This window comes from Hylobates moloch, unplaced genomic scaffold (genome assembly GCF_009828535.3).
Source record: "Hylobates moloch isolate HMO894 unplaced genomic scaffold, HMol_V3 SCAFFOLD_4, whole genome shotgun sequence".
NCBI lineage: Eukaryota > Metazoa > Chordata > Mammalia > Primates > Hylobatidae > Hylobates > Hylobates moloch.
Genome location: NW_026652279.1, coordinates 49,885,459 through 49,901,260, shown reverse-complemented (window position 1 = coordinate 49,901,260; position 15,802 = coordinate 49,885,459). Strand labels below are relative to the sequence as shown.

The window sequence follows — 15,802 nt, the reverse complement described above, 5'->3', positions numbered from 1 at the left end:
GTATAAAATAAAATAATGTCTGGCTAAGAAGCTAGACATTGAACTGACTTCCATAAAGATAATTTGTAAAACCAAATGATAAAAACCCCTCACTGTTATATACAAATGAGATCATTTGTCCTAAACTGATAAAAACAATACTAAGGCAATGTTTGTGTTAATGTGAAAGCCAGTGACAAGGCTGAAGAGCAATGTCTCCACACAAGATTTCCCCCACATATGACACCAACTGCAAGTTCTGGGGTTTCGTAGACCACCCTCAGATTTGATAATTCACTAGAAAGACTTCACAGAACCCTTTGACAACTATTATAAGCATAGTTATGATTCACTATAGGGAAAGGATACAGATAAAGATTAGCCAAAGAAAGACACACATAGGGCAGAGTCCAAAGAGTTCTAAAGGCAACACTTCCATGTCCTTTTCCTGTAGGTCAGAATGTGTTACTCTACCAGCATTAAGCATTGGTAGGTGATAGTGTGCACATGACAGGGAGGCTTACCCAAGCTGTAGTACCCACAGGTTGTTTGTTTGTTTGTTTGTTTGTTTGTTTGTTTTTTGAGAGAGAGAGTCTTGCTTTGTTGCCCAAGTTGGAGTGTAGTAGCACGACTGGGCTAACTGCAACCTTTGCCTCCTGGGTTCAAGCAATTCTCCTGTCTCACCCTCCCGAGTAGCTGGGACTACAGGCGCCCACCACCACTCCCGGCTGATTTTTGTATTTTTAGTAGATACAGGGTTTAACCATATTAGGCTGGTCTAAAACTCCTGACCTCTGGTGATCCACACACCTCAACCTTCCAAAGTTTTGGGATTACCGGTGTGAGCCACCGTGCCCAGCTATTTTTTTCTGTTTTGTTTTTTTGAGACAGGGTCTCCCTCTGTCTCTCAGGCTGGAGTGCAGTGGTGCTATATCAGCTCACTGCAACCTCTGCCTCCTGGACTCAAGTGATCCTCCAGCCTCAGCCTCCCACGTAGCTGAGACTACAGGCGTGAGCCACCATGCCCGGCTAATTTTTGCATTTTTTTGTAGAGATGGGGTTTTGCCATAGTTTTTATTGAGACTTCATCACATAAGCATTACTAATTGATCAGTTTCCCACATGGTTAATTTCAGTCTCCAGGTTGACTGATAACCCATGACTTAAGGCCCCCACACCAAATCACATAATTGGTCTTTCTGGAGTGGCCAGCCTATACCCTAAGATCATCACATGTGGCCCACTCTACCCTAAACAAAGACACTGCAGTTGAGTATGACATAGATTATCTCCCAGAAGCAAATGGCAAAGGTCAGACCTCTCTTTGGGCAAAGACAAATTATTTATTACCCAAAAAGTAACGGAGGTTTCTTTAGTAGGATCCCTGAGTCCCTCATCTCTAAGTTTTGGAAAAGTGTTCTGCCTGAAATTGCACATGGTTTATTAGTCATAATGTAGAAGTCCATTAATAAAATTTAAAAACAACTCCAAGGCTTAAATACAGGTCTATTTCTTTCTTACACTCCAGGACTAGTGTCGGTTAAAAGAGGCCTCTGCTCCACGTTTCCTGATGGAGCCAACACTTGCAGCCAATCTGGAGAGCCACTCTGTCATGTTAGAGCAAGGCATGTGATGAATCATGCCCTGGCTGTTGTTCATGCAGAGGTGATACACCTTGCTTTTCACACTTCATTGGCTGGTACAAGTCTGAGGGCCATATCCAGTTTGAGGGTGAGGAAGAGAGGAGCCGTCTTACCCTGTGTCCAGAAAGAGGTGAACTGATCATAATAGCCCAGTTACTACCCTCAAGGATTTATCTCTAAAACAGACAGACCCATATAACAGACTTTGAGCCATTGCTTCTGTTTTCCCTCCTTTCTGTCATTACCTAATTGAAACATCAGGATTTGTACATGGAATCCTGGGAAGTCTGCATACCTGCTGTCCACACCAGCTTTTCTCATTCCATCACTCACTTTTAGACCAGGGTTCCTGACTCTTGTTGTTTCCAAAACTTACTTTAGGGCTGTTGTAATCCCTAAGAGGAAGAAATCTGACCCATTTCTGTGCAGGTACCTCATCCCTCTTCCCCCAAAAGACCCTGTCTCTCTAGCCACATAATAGTTGCTGATCTCTGAGCATACCATGATATGCCACAGCTCTATGCCTTTGCTTCTGTGGTGCTTTTATGGAAATGCCCTGCCCACCCCACTGTCCCAGTAGACCAGACAGACTTATATTTATCCTTGAGGACTCAAATTTGTTTTTCTGTAATTTTTGTGTACTGTTTCCCCATGTGTGAACTCATAGGTTGTCTATAAACTTCTGTTATCACTGCTTTTATAACTGATCACCTATTTCTGCCTCCTATTAAAGATTTGAGGGTAGAAGTGCTATGTTTTGCTATGTGCAGTGTCTCATGTGAGAGGCCAAGGTGAGAGGAAGATTACTTGAGTCCAGGGGCTTGAGGCCAGCCTGTGCAACATAGCAAGACGCCGTCTTTCTTCCAAAAAGTTAAAAAATTAGTTGGGCAAGGTTGCGAGCCTGGAGTCCCAGCTACTCTGGAGGCTGAGGTGGGAGGATCCCTTGAGCCCAGGAGATCGAGGCTTGCAGTGAGCTATGAGTGCACCACTGTGCTCCAGCCTGGGTGACATTGACAGACTTTGTCTAAGAAAAAAAGAAAAAAATTTTCATCTTGCCATCTTTTTTCATTTATGGATTCCCAGCACGTTACTAGACAATAAGTAAGTTAGTAGACCTTTGTTGAACTGAAGATTATGGAGACATTGAAGTCCTGGGGCTAATAGAAGAGAGAAGTCAAGTCACACCAGTTATAATAGATCCTCCTAAAAAAAAAAATCCCATTTCAACTAAATTATATCTAAAAATCAAAGGTTGACCTTTGTTTTAAGTAATACATGACCCAACATACTAGTTATAGCAAAAGGTTTTTAGCGAAGATTACACCTGTGCTTGAGTGTCAGCAGTTGGTTTTCTGCATAATGTATGTATTTATGCAGTATGTGTACCGTCCTGTGACCTACACTGGTTGGTGTTAGTTACAAGGGCCCTGGATGGGTTTAGGAGATGGATGGTACCCTTTCCTGAGGGCTGTGAATCTGCAGTGGGAACAATGTCAGACACATTCCCCTGAAGATGGAAAAAAGCTCAGAGGTCAAAAAACATACCCCTAGCCCATTACCTTTTTTTTCCCCTTTAACCTCTAAGTGAAAAATTTCTCACAATTTTCTTTACGTATACTTTCTAAAATCTTGTGTCTCCTTCAACACTTCCTTTGATATATGTGGGATACAGAGATGAAGAAACGGAGAAATGGGAAGGGCGAAAAAAAATATATGTAAAATAATTTTATTCAAGATGAACTACTTTCTAAATTCTTAGCACTGATATTTTGGAGCATTAAGGTATGTAGGCTCTGTACTTGGACTTTTCAAGAGAATGAACAGTAGATTGCTAGTTTGGAAAGGTGGGTAGGATTTGGAAATCTCAGAGGGCAGCCAGCCTCTCGACTTATTAAATAGCAGGTTGTTAGGTGAAGCTTCAAGGAAAGTTTGGTTTTAAGTAGGGGACAGACATCACAGTTTGCCAGGACCAATCCCAGTTTGCATTTGAGGTTCCAGCATAATTATTAACAGTGCCCTCTTTGATTCTTGAAAGGTTCTTGTCTGGAATGGTCGTTCTGGATTTGGGTCATGCAGGTTGGAGGCTATTGGCATGATGAATGGGAAGGAAGAAGACTCCAGAGTGCAGAAGACTGAAGGGAGAATTATCTTATGAGAGTAATTTCTGTTCAGAGTTTTCCTTAAAAGGCTTCCTGTAGTGCTTTCTGAAATGCCTTACAGACTTTCTTCTGACACACCTTGGACATCGTTTATTTTTCTTTGGTGCAGCTTTTATAGGGCCAGTGTGTCTCAGCACAACCTGGTTTTCTTTTAAACTCGTGGGCAGCAGTGCTGCATGTGTCAGTGATTCAAACTTGGACAGATTGGCTGTGAATGGAGTGATAAGAATAGAGAGAAACACATACCAGTAGACCAAACTTCCTGTACACAAGCCTTTCAATACTGCGTTTCACTGTCTGAAATAGCATTCATCTTAAGGCTGGGATCATTTATTCCCTTTGGAATTAAGCAATATCACTGGCAGAAAAAGAAACTATTTGGGGAAGGCCATGTGGGAGGAATTTTTCTATGTATTCCAGGCTAGACAGAAATATCTTTCATGCTTTTGAACACCACACCTTATGTGCTTTTGAACACCACACCTTAGAGCCCAGGTAATTGGAAATGGACAACTTTCAGATAATCCCAAATATTTATGCCAAGGCTAATGTATACATGTTATACTACAAATATTAGGAAAGACTGAGTTTAGATGCTTCAACTTAATTACCTAAGTGGCAGAAAAAGAACTTTTCTTTAGAGATTTGCCTCTAATATAGATGCTGTTGAGAAGTAAAATGTAACATCTTGTCCCTCTCCCTCTCCTTACATATGCTCTTGGAGGTTGTTTTTGCATATGCCCATGTAGACTTTTCCAGATTGTTGGAGAATTTTAAAATAAGTCAATGAAGGCTATGTCCCCCCCCTGCTTCCTCCCTATAAAGCTGAGGTGGGCAGGGCTTGGCAGCTGGTGGAAACTGAAGAGATAAATAAGTACCAGGGCTCCTGGATGGATAGGGTTCAGAAGAGCCCAAGATGAGAGTGTGTAGCTATGAGTGCCTGCCGTGGGAAGAGGCCATGAGGATGGAGCTGCAGCTGGAGTCCAGAAGTTCAGGCAGTGAAAGGGAGGTGCGAGCTTGTAGGAACTAGCTTAATAGTCCTTTTGATCAAGGTGTTGCTTTTTTATTTTTTTGTTGGGGGATTACTTTAGAGGGCAAATATAAGTCAGATACGCCTTAAATATCTGTCTTGTCATTTAAGTAATGTATTTAATGGAGCCTAAGAAGTTATGTTGGTCTGTTCCTATTTGACTTTTCTGCTTGTTAACAGTGTCAACTAATAAAGAGCTAATTGTCTTCTAAAGTTTGTCTTTACAAATTAGCTGCAATTGAAATGAGAACAGCAGTCCAGTGATGCTTAATATTTTTCTGCTTTATTGCTGATAAGCAGTTCGGAAAATGTTTTCCTATGGAGAGCGTGTGAAGTCTCTTCTCAGTGTGGTAACTGTGATCACAACAGATGGTTTTTGTTTTTAGTTCTTTTTTCACTTTGGCCTTGGAATTAACATGACAGGTAAAGATGTTGAGATTTCCTACCTCAAGCAATGCTGTCTAAGTTTATAAGAAGCAGAGAAGCATTTTATAAATTGTATCCTGTTGCTCACAAACTATATAATTAACTTACTTAAAGTTCAAAATCATAAATATCTACCTGTTGCATGGGGAGTCTGGTAAGATTGCAGTACTGTTATAGATATCAATGGCCTATGTATTGATTTTTAAAAAAACAAATTTTATTTTCTAGCTAAATTAATCAAAGATTTAATGACCTCCGAATTTGAGTTACATAGGTGTCTATCTGGACTTGACGTGAAATGTTCTTCATTTTAGTGCAACATTCTATCTCTTTTATAATTTTAATTATATAAGAAATTAGTAGAGAAAGACCTTTATATGGTGACCAGGCATTAAAAAGTTTTGAAAATTTTCAAAATTTAAAAAAAAAAAAAATTGAAGACATAGATCTTTTAAATTAAAAGATTCAGTAAGTAGCTGTTTTTCTCTTTGTGTGTCTAGTGCATAGTCTAACAGTAGGATAATATTTAGGAAGTTAGAGAATTAATTTTAAGCACAAGTATTAAGTCAGTAGTGATGAAAAAGCTAGATATTGTTGAAGGTAGATAAGTAGAGGCTGGGAAGGAGGATAGATAGGAAATGGAGGTTTAAAGAAAAAATGAGTTTGGTGCTATGGCATGTGCCTGTAATCTCAGTGACTTTTGGGAGGCTGAGGCAGGAGGATCACTGGAGCCCAGGAGTTAAAGTGAGCTGTGATTGTGCCACTGCACTCCAGCCTTTGGGACAGAGTAAGACCTTGTCTTTCTCCCTAACCCCACCCTTCAGAAACCTTGGAGAATTGATAAGTTATGAAAAGGGTTACCGAGTGCTGACGTGTGCTAGGGCCAGCCCTGTGATATACCAATAAAGGAGAGAGAGTAGAAGCCAGAATTGAGTTTGGCAGGAAAGTTGGGCATTGTTAAACCCCATTTCACCTGGATCTTTAAATGCATCAGTCAAAGATTATGAAAATCATTACCAGCCGAGTGTTTGTGGGTTTATGTATGGAATGCAAGCACCAGTTGTCCTAGCCTCTTCAGTCTTTTTGTTTGGAGTTGTGTTCATTCTCACAAACCCACTGACCTTCCCCTCCTCTCTGTGTTCCAGGAGAGACAGCGTCTGGAGACCATCCTCAGTCTCTGTGCTGAATACACAAAGCCTGACAGTCGCTTATCTACTGGGACCACCGTGGAAGATGTGCAGAAAATCAACAAGGAGCTTGAGAAGCTGCAGCTCTCTGATGAGGAATCTGTGTTTGAAGAATCCCTCATGAGCCCTGACACAAGATACAGGTGCCACCGGAAAGACTCCCTCCCTGATGCAGACTTGGCAAGCTGTGGGAGTCTCAGTCAGAGCAGTGCCAGCTTCTTTACCCCCAGGAGCACCAGGAATGATGAACTACTCAGCGACCTCACCCGGACTCCTCCACCACCATCCTCCACCTTTCCGAAAGCTTCCAGCGAGTCCTCTTATCTAAGTATCCTACCAAAGGTAATGTTGGCCCAGCAAAGATACTCGGATTTAAGGTCTAGGGCTGTGCATATGCTTTGGCATGGAAACTGGTGATTTTATCATGCTAATTATCCAGGATGTTTTCAGTGAAGTTTCAATTTAAGAGGTCATTAGCTGAGCAAGGTGCAGCAAATTAAGGTGTTTACTGTAAAGTAACAAATTTGCACTGTAAAAAATGTAGCAGCACAGAAGAGTAGAAAGAAAGAACATTTCTCTTCTCCCTGCACCCTTTCAGGTTGTACACCTGAGTGATAAGCAGGTGTAAAACTGGTGCTAAAATTGTCTTACCTGCCTTCCTAGTATTTTCTGTGTATATATGGCTGTTATAGGCATAGACAGACACACACACACATAGTGTTCTGTACATTTTTTCCCTCACTAAATGCCTTGGGCATCTTTGCATATTACTATATACGGCTCTACCTCATTCTTTTTAATGACCAATTGCATTTCTTTTGTTTGCAACTACCAATTATTTTCAGGTTTTTTTTTTTTTTTGCTAATAAAATCCATATGCAGCAAATATTGTAGCATATATATATTTGCACAATTCTGCAAATGTGTCTGTGGGATTACTTACTAAAAGTGGAATTGCTGGGTCAAAGAGTTTGTGTATTTTTCACTTTACTCAATATTTCCAAATTGTACTTCTAAAAGACCATATTAAAAAAAGAGTCTATATATCCAGGTGACACTTTGACTAAGTTTATATGTGCATATAAACACAAGTGTTCTCCATATAAACACAAGTGTTCTCCATACACTTGCCAAGGTTGCATATTGTCAAATTTTTTCAATTAGCCAAATTGATAGAAGTTTAATTTGCTTTTCTTTAATTATGCATCAAGTTGGGGATCTTTTCATATTTTTAGTTATTATTTGTATTTTTTGACCCACTTATTCATGTTCTTCACCCATTTTTTAAATTGTTTTATTTGTCTTGTATTTTACTGAGTAGTAAGAGCTGTTTGTGGTAAGCAGATTAGTCTTTTATCTAGTCTTTATTTTGACTTTATTTATATTTTTTGGACATTTAGGAGTTTAAGATTTATTGGTACTCATAAGTACTATTTAGTCTTCTGGTTGTATGTTGGTTTAAAATTGTCATTCTTTTGAGGATTTGTTAAATGGAGTTTAAGGGAAAATCTTTTTAAATTTTTTTTTTCTTTTTCTTTCTGTACAGGACTTAGAACCCCAAAATCTTTTGTTATTACGTTTTTTTCACACAGGTTAAGAATTTTTTTCTACAACAATTTAGGTTTTAAATTTCTCCAAAAATGATTCGAAGGCGCTTACAATGAAACATATAAATTTTATTGGACTAAAATTAGAATAACAAAAATACTAAATAGGAGGAAAAAGCAGATACCATATTCACAAGGTGGATTTACTTATTTAGGAATAAGTAGGATTAATGTATTGATTCGCTTAATTGACGCTTACTATTAAGTTCAACTGTGAGATTCTTTAGTTAATCTTTTGTTATAAGAGAAGGACACATTGACTCTTTAAGAGAAAGATATTGTCATGGTACTGAATTCTGGCAGTAATTTATCACATGGGCATTATTCAGGGGAGTTTGTGTGTTTGTTTAGCTACAGCAAGACTTTTACAGTGAATGTTCCTAGTCAGAAATCATTATCTACCTAGTGAGTTTTTCCATCATACACATCAGGACTTTGGACTGTTGAATACATGTTGGACATCAATCCCTTCTTTTTTCTTTCTTTCTTTTTTTTGAGACAGAGTCTTGCTGTGTCACCTAGGCTGGAGTGCAGTGGTGCAATCTAGGCTCACTGCAAGCTCTGCCTTCCGGGTTCAAGTGAATCTCCTGCCTCAGCCTCCCGAGTAGTGGTGACTACAGGCACACGCCACCATGCCTGGCTAATTTTTGTATTTTTAGTAGAGACAAGGTTTCACCATGTTGGCTAGGCCAGTCTCGAGCTCCTGACCTCAAGTGATCCGCCTGCCTCGGCCTCCCAAAGTGCTAGGATGACAAGGGTGCGCCACTGAGCCCTACCCGTCCCTTCTTTTTGCTGTAGTGACCATGTTTACCTTACTAATTCTCAGTGGAGAGTAATTCTCAACAGGACATCTGTTTCTGTGGGCAGAGAGTTGCAATGGTTAGAAACCAGGATAGGGAAGAAAGTAGGGGCAGGGAGGAATCAAAAGTTGTTGTTGTTCAGGCACAGTAAATGACCCATCACTTGAAAAGTTGAGCTGTTGTCATCAGCCATTGGGCTTCCTTAGAAATCCTTGGCTTCCTTTTGATTTTAAATCTTTTCACATCTCTTTCCTTTATGGAGATCTGCCAGTTTTTTGTTAAAAACATTAAGCTGTGTGCTCTCTCTAAAGACTATCTTTTAGGAGACAGGTTTCCTCCTGGAGAGGGCTATGACAAGAATGCTGTTGGTGTGTACACGAGCAGATCTTGGCAGATGTTTTTAATTGCTCAAACGTGTAATTGTGGAATAGGAGGCCTCTGAAGCTTAGTGCAGCATCTATTGTTGCAAGAGAGGTAAGACTCTGCATCCTTTAGAGGCAGGAAACATCAAGGACACACAGGTTACCACACAGCAGTGTAGAAAGAGTACAAGTGAGCGGAGCTGATGGATTCCAAGAAACACATTTTTTTACTTATTACTTTCTGAAGGCAGACATATATTACCTTGAGACAGCAGATAGAAAATTCTTTTTAAAAAACCCTCCTATTTGTTTTGCATGCTCTTTCTCTTCAATTAATTTCCACACTGGATTACTTGCCTAACAAAGTACAAAGTTAATAATCAATTTAGGGATAAATGGTGAAGAGAGGAATGTGAAAAACACTGTTAGTTGACTTAACTATACAAAACAATCTTAATGATATTTAGGAAACCTGAGAGTTACCAGTCAAGAACTTGCTTTATGCAACACTTACAGATGCAGATGACTTTGGAAATATGCTGATTTTAGTCGGCCTTTGTGAACCACCTCCTGAGGTAAAAGTTGTCTGGAAAGTGGCTCATCTTTCTCCTTTTGAGTCCCTTGCACCCCTCTCCTTTGGCTGCAAAAGGGTTTTAAGAAGAAATCTGTGAAAAAGGGGCAAGCAGAAAGTGTCTTTTCCCCTATCATCTCTCCCCTTTCCTGTGTGGATCAAGTTTCCCCAAAGATAACATATTAGAGGATGCACATACACGTGTAATGTGCTTATTAAAACGTCACTGTTAGTAGATTCCTGTCCATTACTGGAAAAAAAAAATTCCCAGAGAAATTAAAATGAAGGGCATATGTTTAAAATTACAACATTCTCTGTCACTATAAAACTTAAAGCTACTCGGTGGCTACCACACCTTGGCTTTCTATTGGTTTTCTTTATTTGGTTAATAAATGAGGTTACATTGTCCTCACCCCATTCTATCATAAAGCGTTTGGTTTTAGAATGCTTCCTGGAGATTTTGCTTCTTATAAATAACTTAGAAAAAAACCACAAACATTTCCTAGATGGCATTTATTGCTATAAACAGACTCTTAAGTTGTCTATTATTAAATATATCTATTGTGATAAACTTTCTAAAAACTTTGAATTATGCAGATGATTCCCACTATTAACCATCTTTACCCCCTACTTGCTTATAAAGTTTGGAGTTTTGCAGATAGTTCTATTGTTTTGTATTTTTCTTAATGCGTTGCTTCCACCTGTGAAAGAGATATTTTTAAGTCATTTTGGAAGTAGAAACCTAATATGTAATCTTGACTCAACAGGATACTGCCCTTGGTGAGGCTTTCCTGCTAGGATTACTCACAGTGATTCTGGAATGCCATTTCACCATTACAGGCATTCCTCATGGCTTAAAACAGGCACCTTAGTATTAGGACAATGAGCTTTATTGTCTGTGATAAAAAGGTCAACAGTTGTTTTATTAGCTGATAAGATATTTCATGTAAGATGACAATTAAAGAGCTAAACGTCAAAGCTTGGAAGAGCTGCTTACCTTCGTCCTAACAAACCTGAGGTACTAAATGCTGAATCGTTGAATCACTTTAAAAAGCTACAAAGTAGAGTAAAGAATAAATAATATAAATATGAATAAAGAGTACAGAATATGACATGATGGATGGCTTCTTAAATGTATTATCAGGATTGTCAAATAAATTTAGTGAACCTAGTGAAAAATATTCAATGGGTTTTTTTGGGGGTTAATTTGAAGATTTTTTTTAATAATTAGTGACAAATATTCAATAATTTACTCAATTGGGCTGCTGTTTTCAATTTTCATTTGTGAAACTGTATAATTATTGACTTGCTGATCCAAAAAAATTACTTCTTTTTCAAAAAGGGATAATTTAAATAAGTAATACATTCATACTGACATATAGTATATATAGAAAGATTGGTCTCTACCAGGTGATATCCAAGATAACTAACCAGAAATTCTAGAAAGAAGAAGCTATTTTTAATTCACTCCATTCTCTTCTTGAAGAATAAACAATCACATTTTGACTGTATGTGTGATCTACAATATTGCCTTCTTCCCTGGGCATCTGTCATAGCTCCATTCAGGAGTGTAACTATGCACTCTCTCACTTAATTTGTTTCTTGACTTTCTTACTTCTTGCCGATGAACCAGTTTTTCCATTAAATAATTTTACGAATGGTGGCCAGTGTCCTGTTTTAGGGAATGTCTTAGATGCTATATAGCAAGAAGGTCTATAGGACAAAGAGAGGAAATAGTGCACTAACACAAAAGTGAAGCATCAATTAATTTAATACTGAGTGTGTAATTTTAAATCATTTTATGGCTCCCCAAAGTGATGTGCCCTTGCTTTTCTAACTTGTGTTGAGAAGGAAATACATAAGCATGAATGCTCATTTGCAGATAACCCTAGCAGCAAGACCCAACAGTATGCCTAGAGATTCAAGAGGCTTTTGTAGGAGATGTCCTCACCTGGAAGGTAGGAGAGAATATTGTGCTTGTAATGACCATAGGATCACGCCCAAGAGATCCCTGAGGAAGATGCCACAAGTCTTCTGTCAGTTCTAGTTCTCTGTTATGCTGAACTTTCTCTATAACCTTGGAGAAGTCATCTCAGTCTCTACATACCACACCTTTCTTATCTGTGTAATCTCTTAGTTCTTTTAGCTTCAAAAGGATATGAATTGGTGAACTGAAGTTGGTTTGTCTGAACTCTCCTGAGAGCCTAACTGCCAAGGATGGCATTATGTGGGAAAAACACATCAGAGCTCCAAGCATGCAATTGCAGGGATGCTTTTAAAATCTACATGGGCATGCAGACTGTGAAACCCTAGACCTGTGGATGGTTTACAAGTCAAGTTGGGAAATTCTAGAACTGAGGTGTGAATAATCCATTTCTGTATTGATTAATCGCAGACCCCAGAGGGTATAAGTGAAGAACAGAGATCTCAGGAGTTGGCTGCAATGGAAGAAACCCGGATAGTCATTCTGAACAACCTCGAGGAACTTAAGCAAAAAATCAAAGACATAAATGATCAGATGGATGAATCTTTCAGAGAGGTAAACTTTTTACGCTCTTCTCTTTTTTCTTTCTTTCCTTTAGCTTAAAAATATTGCTGCTCATTCAGGCACAGGCTTTGGAGGCCAGATACATAGACATCAACATAAGCATACATTTATTCAGTGGGTTCCCTGTGTATAGTGAAAATACCCTTTTTCTACATTCCTTTTTTCTTTCTTTTTTTTTCCAGCCAGATGAGATAAACACATTAAGCCCTCTTTAATGTACTTTATGAATCTTCAACCAACTTTGTCTAAATTAGAATGTGCTTTCTGACCTAACAGAGGATCTATCAGCTGAGGTGCTCTGTATTTAGATTTCAAGGTCAAATCCAGCAAATGTTTTCTGAACACGCTTTACTGTGAGTTGGATATCACATTGGCACCATGATGAACTTCACACGCGGATCAAAAATCGATCCAGGTTTCTAGAGGTTTGGAAACCAGGGGGGAGCAGAGAGAACACATACTGCATAACCACAATAGAAGACAGTGGCAATTTTTATGTTACCCCCATGGCATGAGAAGGGGCACGTAATTCTGCCTAGGGAAGATCTGTGTGTCTGTCCTTACAGATGATACCAATAGGCCCTTAAGTGGTTAGGGGACTGCTCACCTGTTGTCTTGCATAGAGATGCTGGAAGCCCCTCCTGCTGGCATTGCGAGGAATGCAGAGCTCACATGCTGGGCTCGGGTAACTTTCTCTTCCCATGCTCTAGGGACAAAGAAAGAAAGACGTGGCTGCTCCCATGGTGGTTTGTGCTTGATCTTGAACTGAAGCAAATAGGCAAAATATCCTTGAGAAGTGAGAAGAAGAGGGGTTATAGTAGAAAAGTTAAGTGATAAGATAACTAGTTTTTTTAGTGAATATATTCTAGGCTCTCTAGCTTGCTTATGTGGGAATCCTGATTTCACCTGGGCTCTCTGGAGTGTTCCCAGGCACCCGATCTGGCTGCTACAATATTACTTTTGGAAATTTGTAGCTGTTGCAAATGTATCTCTAGGGTGGTCAGTTGAGAATATCCCCAAAGGTGAAACACTTCTGAGCTTTGGTTTGTGTCCTTAGTTGGATATGGAATGTGCTCTTCTGGATGGAGAACAGAAATCTGAAACAACTGAACTTATGAAGGAGAAGGAGATTTTGGATCATCTAAACCGGAAAATAGCTGAACTGGAAAAGAACATTGTTGGTGAAAAGACCAAGGTAAAAGAAAATTATATTTCGATGCAGTTTTTATGGGCAAAGTGGTGGTCCCAATTGATTGAATTTAAATGTTGAATGGATTACTGTGGTTTTGGATTTGTGTGTCATGTTCCTGGAGGCAGTGGCACTAGAGAAAAATCCTAAGATCATACATTGTCAGAAACTAAGAACTGCCAGGCACTGGGCAGCTGATGCTGAGAAAGCAGAGTTCATATAATTCGTGAGCCGATATTCCTGGCAGCTTTATCCTACTTGAGATGAGTGAGTTGTTTGTTTGCTTTTTTTCATTGGCCTTTCTGCTTTTCTGATTCCATTGTGTTTTTTAAGTAATTTTTTTTAGTTTACTGAAGTTCTTTACCACTGCTGCCCTGTAGGGATGGCTTAAGCAAATTCAAATAGGGTTGCCTCATTTCTTTTCATTTTTCTGTTTATTAAACAGATGAATGAGAACCACTCATCTCACCTGCTTTGCCTTGCTATTGTTTTCAATGCAAGTGCACTGCTTTTTGACAAATGTATTGGAGTTTCTAAAATTTTCTTCTGGGGGTAGTCCTCACACACTGCCAAGAGAAAGCTATCTGTGAAACACCATTGACACTTATCTTGGAAAAGGTTCTGTGTATACATTTTGGATCACAACCTGAATGGTGGCTGATATCTATTAGGGAAAGTATGAAAAATCACTTGCAGATTTTAGAATTCAGGATGGTAGTTGGGTTTGTCTGTTTATGTGTTTTTTTCCTCTGGGAAATATACATCACTCTCCTCTCCCATTGTGAGTTAGAGCTGAACTAAAAATAAAATTGAAAATAAAATTCCAATTTGAGAAAGAAAAAGCAAAGAAGCTTTAACACATTCTTCTTTACTCAACTTGTTCTCCACTAAGCTGAGAGAAAGAAAAATTTTTTAGTTTGAGTAATTTCTAGTGGTAATGTGTAGAAAGAATTTCTGCTGAACGTGACTTCTCTTTTAGGCTCTTATTTGTTTAAGACCTATAAATAAGCACATTTGATCTTGGTGCCAGAGAATGAGCTCAAAATGATAGTCAGAAATAAAAGTCAAATTAAATGCTACACACCAATTTCTTGGTTGCCAGTATGTCAGAATTAAAGTGCACAGGCTTTTCATATTAAATTTTATGTATGTTCATTAGCCCCCAGACTTTTAAGTAGTATTTGGGTAGTGGGTGTATTTTTCTTGAAAGGCCAAAATGAAGTCAAAGAGTTGACTGTCTAAGTCTGCAGTACTGAAGGATTCAGTTAATGGCTCTGCTTTTCAAAGATTCTGCAAGAAGCCTTCATTGGAAGCATCAGATGTCTTGTGTTAATATTTTACTATCAAGCAAATATTAATTAAATTAAGTAATAGTAGAGTAGTTTTATTGCTATTTACGTCATATTGGAAAACTCATGTAACATAGGAATTGGGTATCATGTTCCCTGTGAGCCCTCCTGCTATCCTAATCCATGTAGTTATTTATTTTGTGTATCTCACATATGGCATGGCCTGCAAATTCTATTTGTGTATTTCTCATTAATATCAGATTCTACATAAAAGTGAAGCAAGTTGAGCCAATGTTATATCTCACTTCCCAGAGAAAGTTATCTTATATTCTCAAGGTGGAATTCTCAGGTGGAATTCTAGGAACACGGGCAGAAACAAGCAAGGAAGCTACCTCCATCCTTCCTAATATTGTTTTGATGGCTTGACAGAGGCTATGCACTGGAGAGGGGTCTACAGGAGCTTGGTGCATAGGACCAGCTCATACAGCTATGAGGGAATTAGTTGGTCTTAGAAGGTAGGATTATTGTCTGTCATTACATCATGTGAAAAATGGCAGAAACTGGCTTGGGATGAGGAACTCCCGAAGAGCATGTGGGAAGTGGAAACAAAGACTGGTCTAGATGATGTTACTACATGTTCTTGACAAGTAAACTCAAATAGAGACTCAACACAGCTTGGCAAAAACATTATTATGTTTCTCAAATAAATTTATTCCACCATTTAATGACACAGCTATTTCATACACTCTGTTCATACTCCTGGCCCACTTTCATCCCTCTGGCTCAGAGATCATCTTACCACAGAGAAATTAGAAGCATCCCATCTTCTCACAATGAAGGGTGGGTTCCCTCCTTCCATCAAAGACCAGTCGCTTTGGATGTGCTCTGGGTGTCATCCTATCCCACCTTCTTGAAGTCTTCATTCTTTCTGCACCCTCACCCCCTGGGGGCAGTTTCTCCCTCTTTACTGTCAGCATGCCAATTTTATTATTTTAAAAATAAATTACTACTT

At 39.0% G+C, this 15,802-nt stretch overlaps 1 protein-coding gene across 7 annotated transcripts in view; it reads left to right on the top strand.

The window, feature by feature from the left end:
- The window catches only part of PHLDB2 (pleckstrin homology like domain family B member 2), a 235,411-nt gene that overhangs the window by 166,383 nt on the left and 53,226 nt on the right, over nucleotides 1-15,802 (top strand). For all 7 annotated transcript variants that reach the window (XM_058437521.1, XM_058437518.1, XM_058437522.1 and 4 more), the window contains 3 exons: nucleotides 6,383-6,766; nucleotides 12,160-12,303; nucleotides 13,370-13,507. In XM_058437521.1, the coding sequence (XP_058293504.1) occupies nucleotides 6,383-6,766; nucleotides 12,160-12,303; nucleotides 13,370-13,507 (666 nt within the window). The remainder of the gene's footprint in view (nucleotides 1-6,382; nucleotides 6,767-12,159; nucleotides 12,304-13,369; nucleotides 13,508-15,802) is intronic.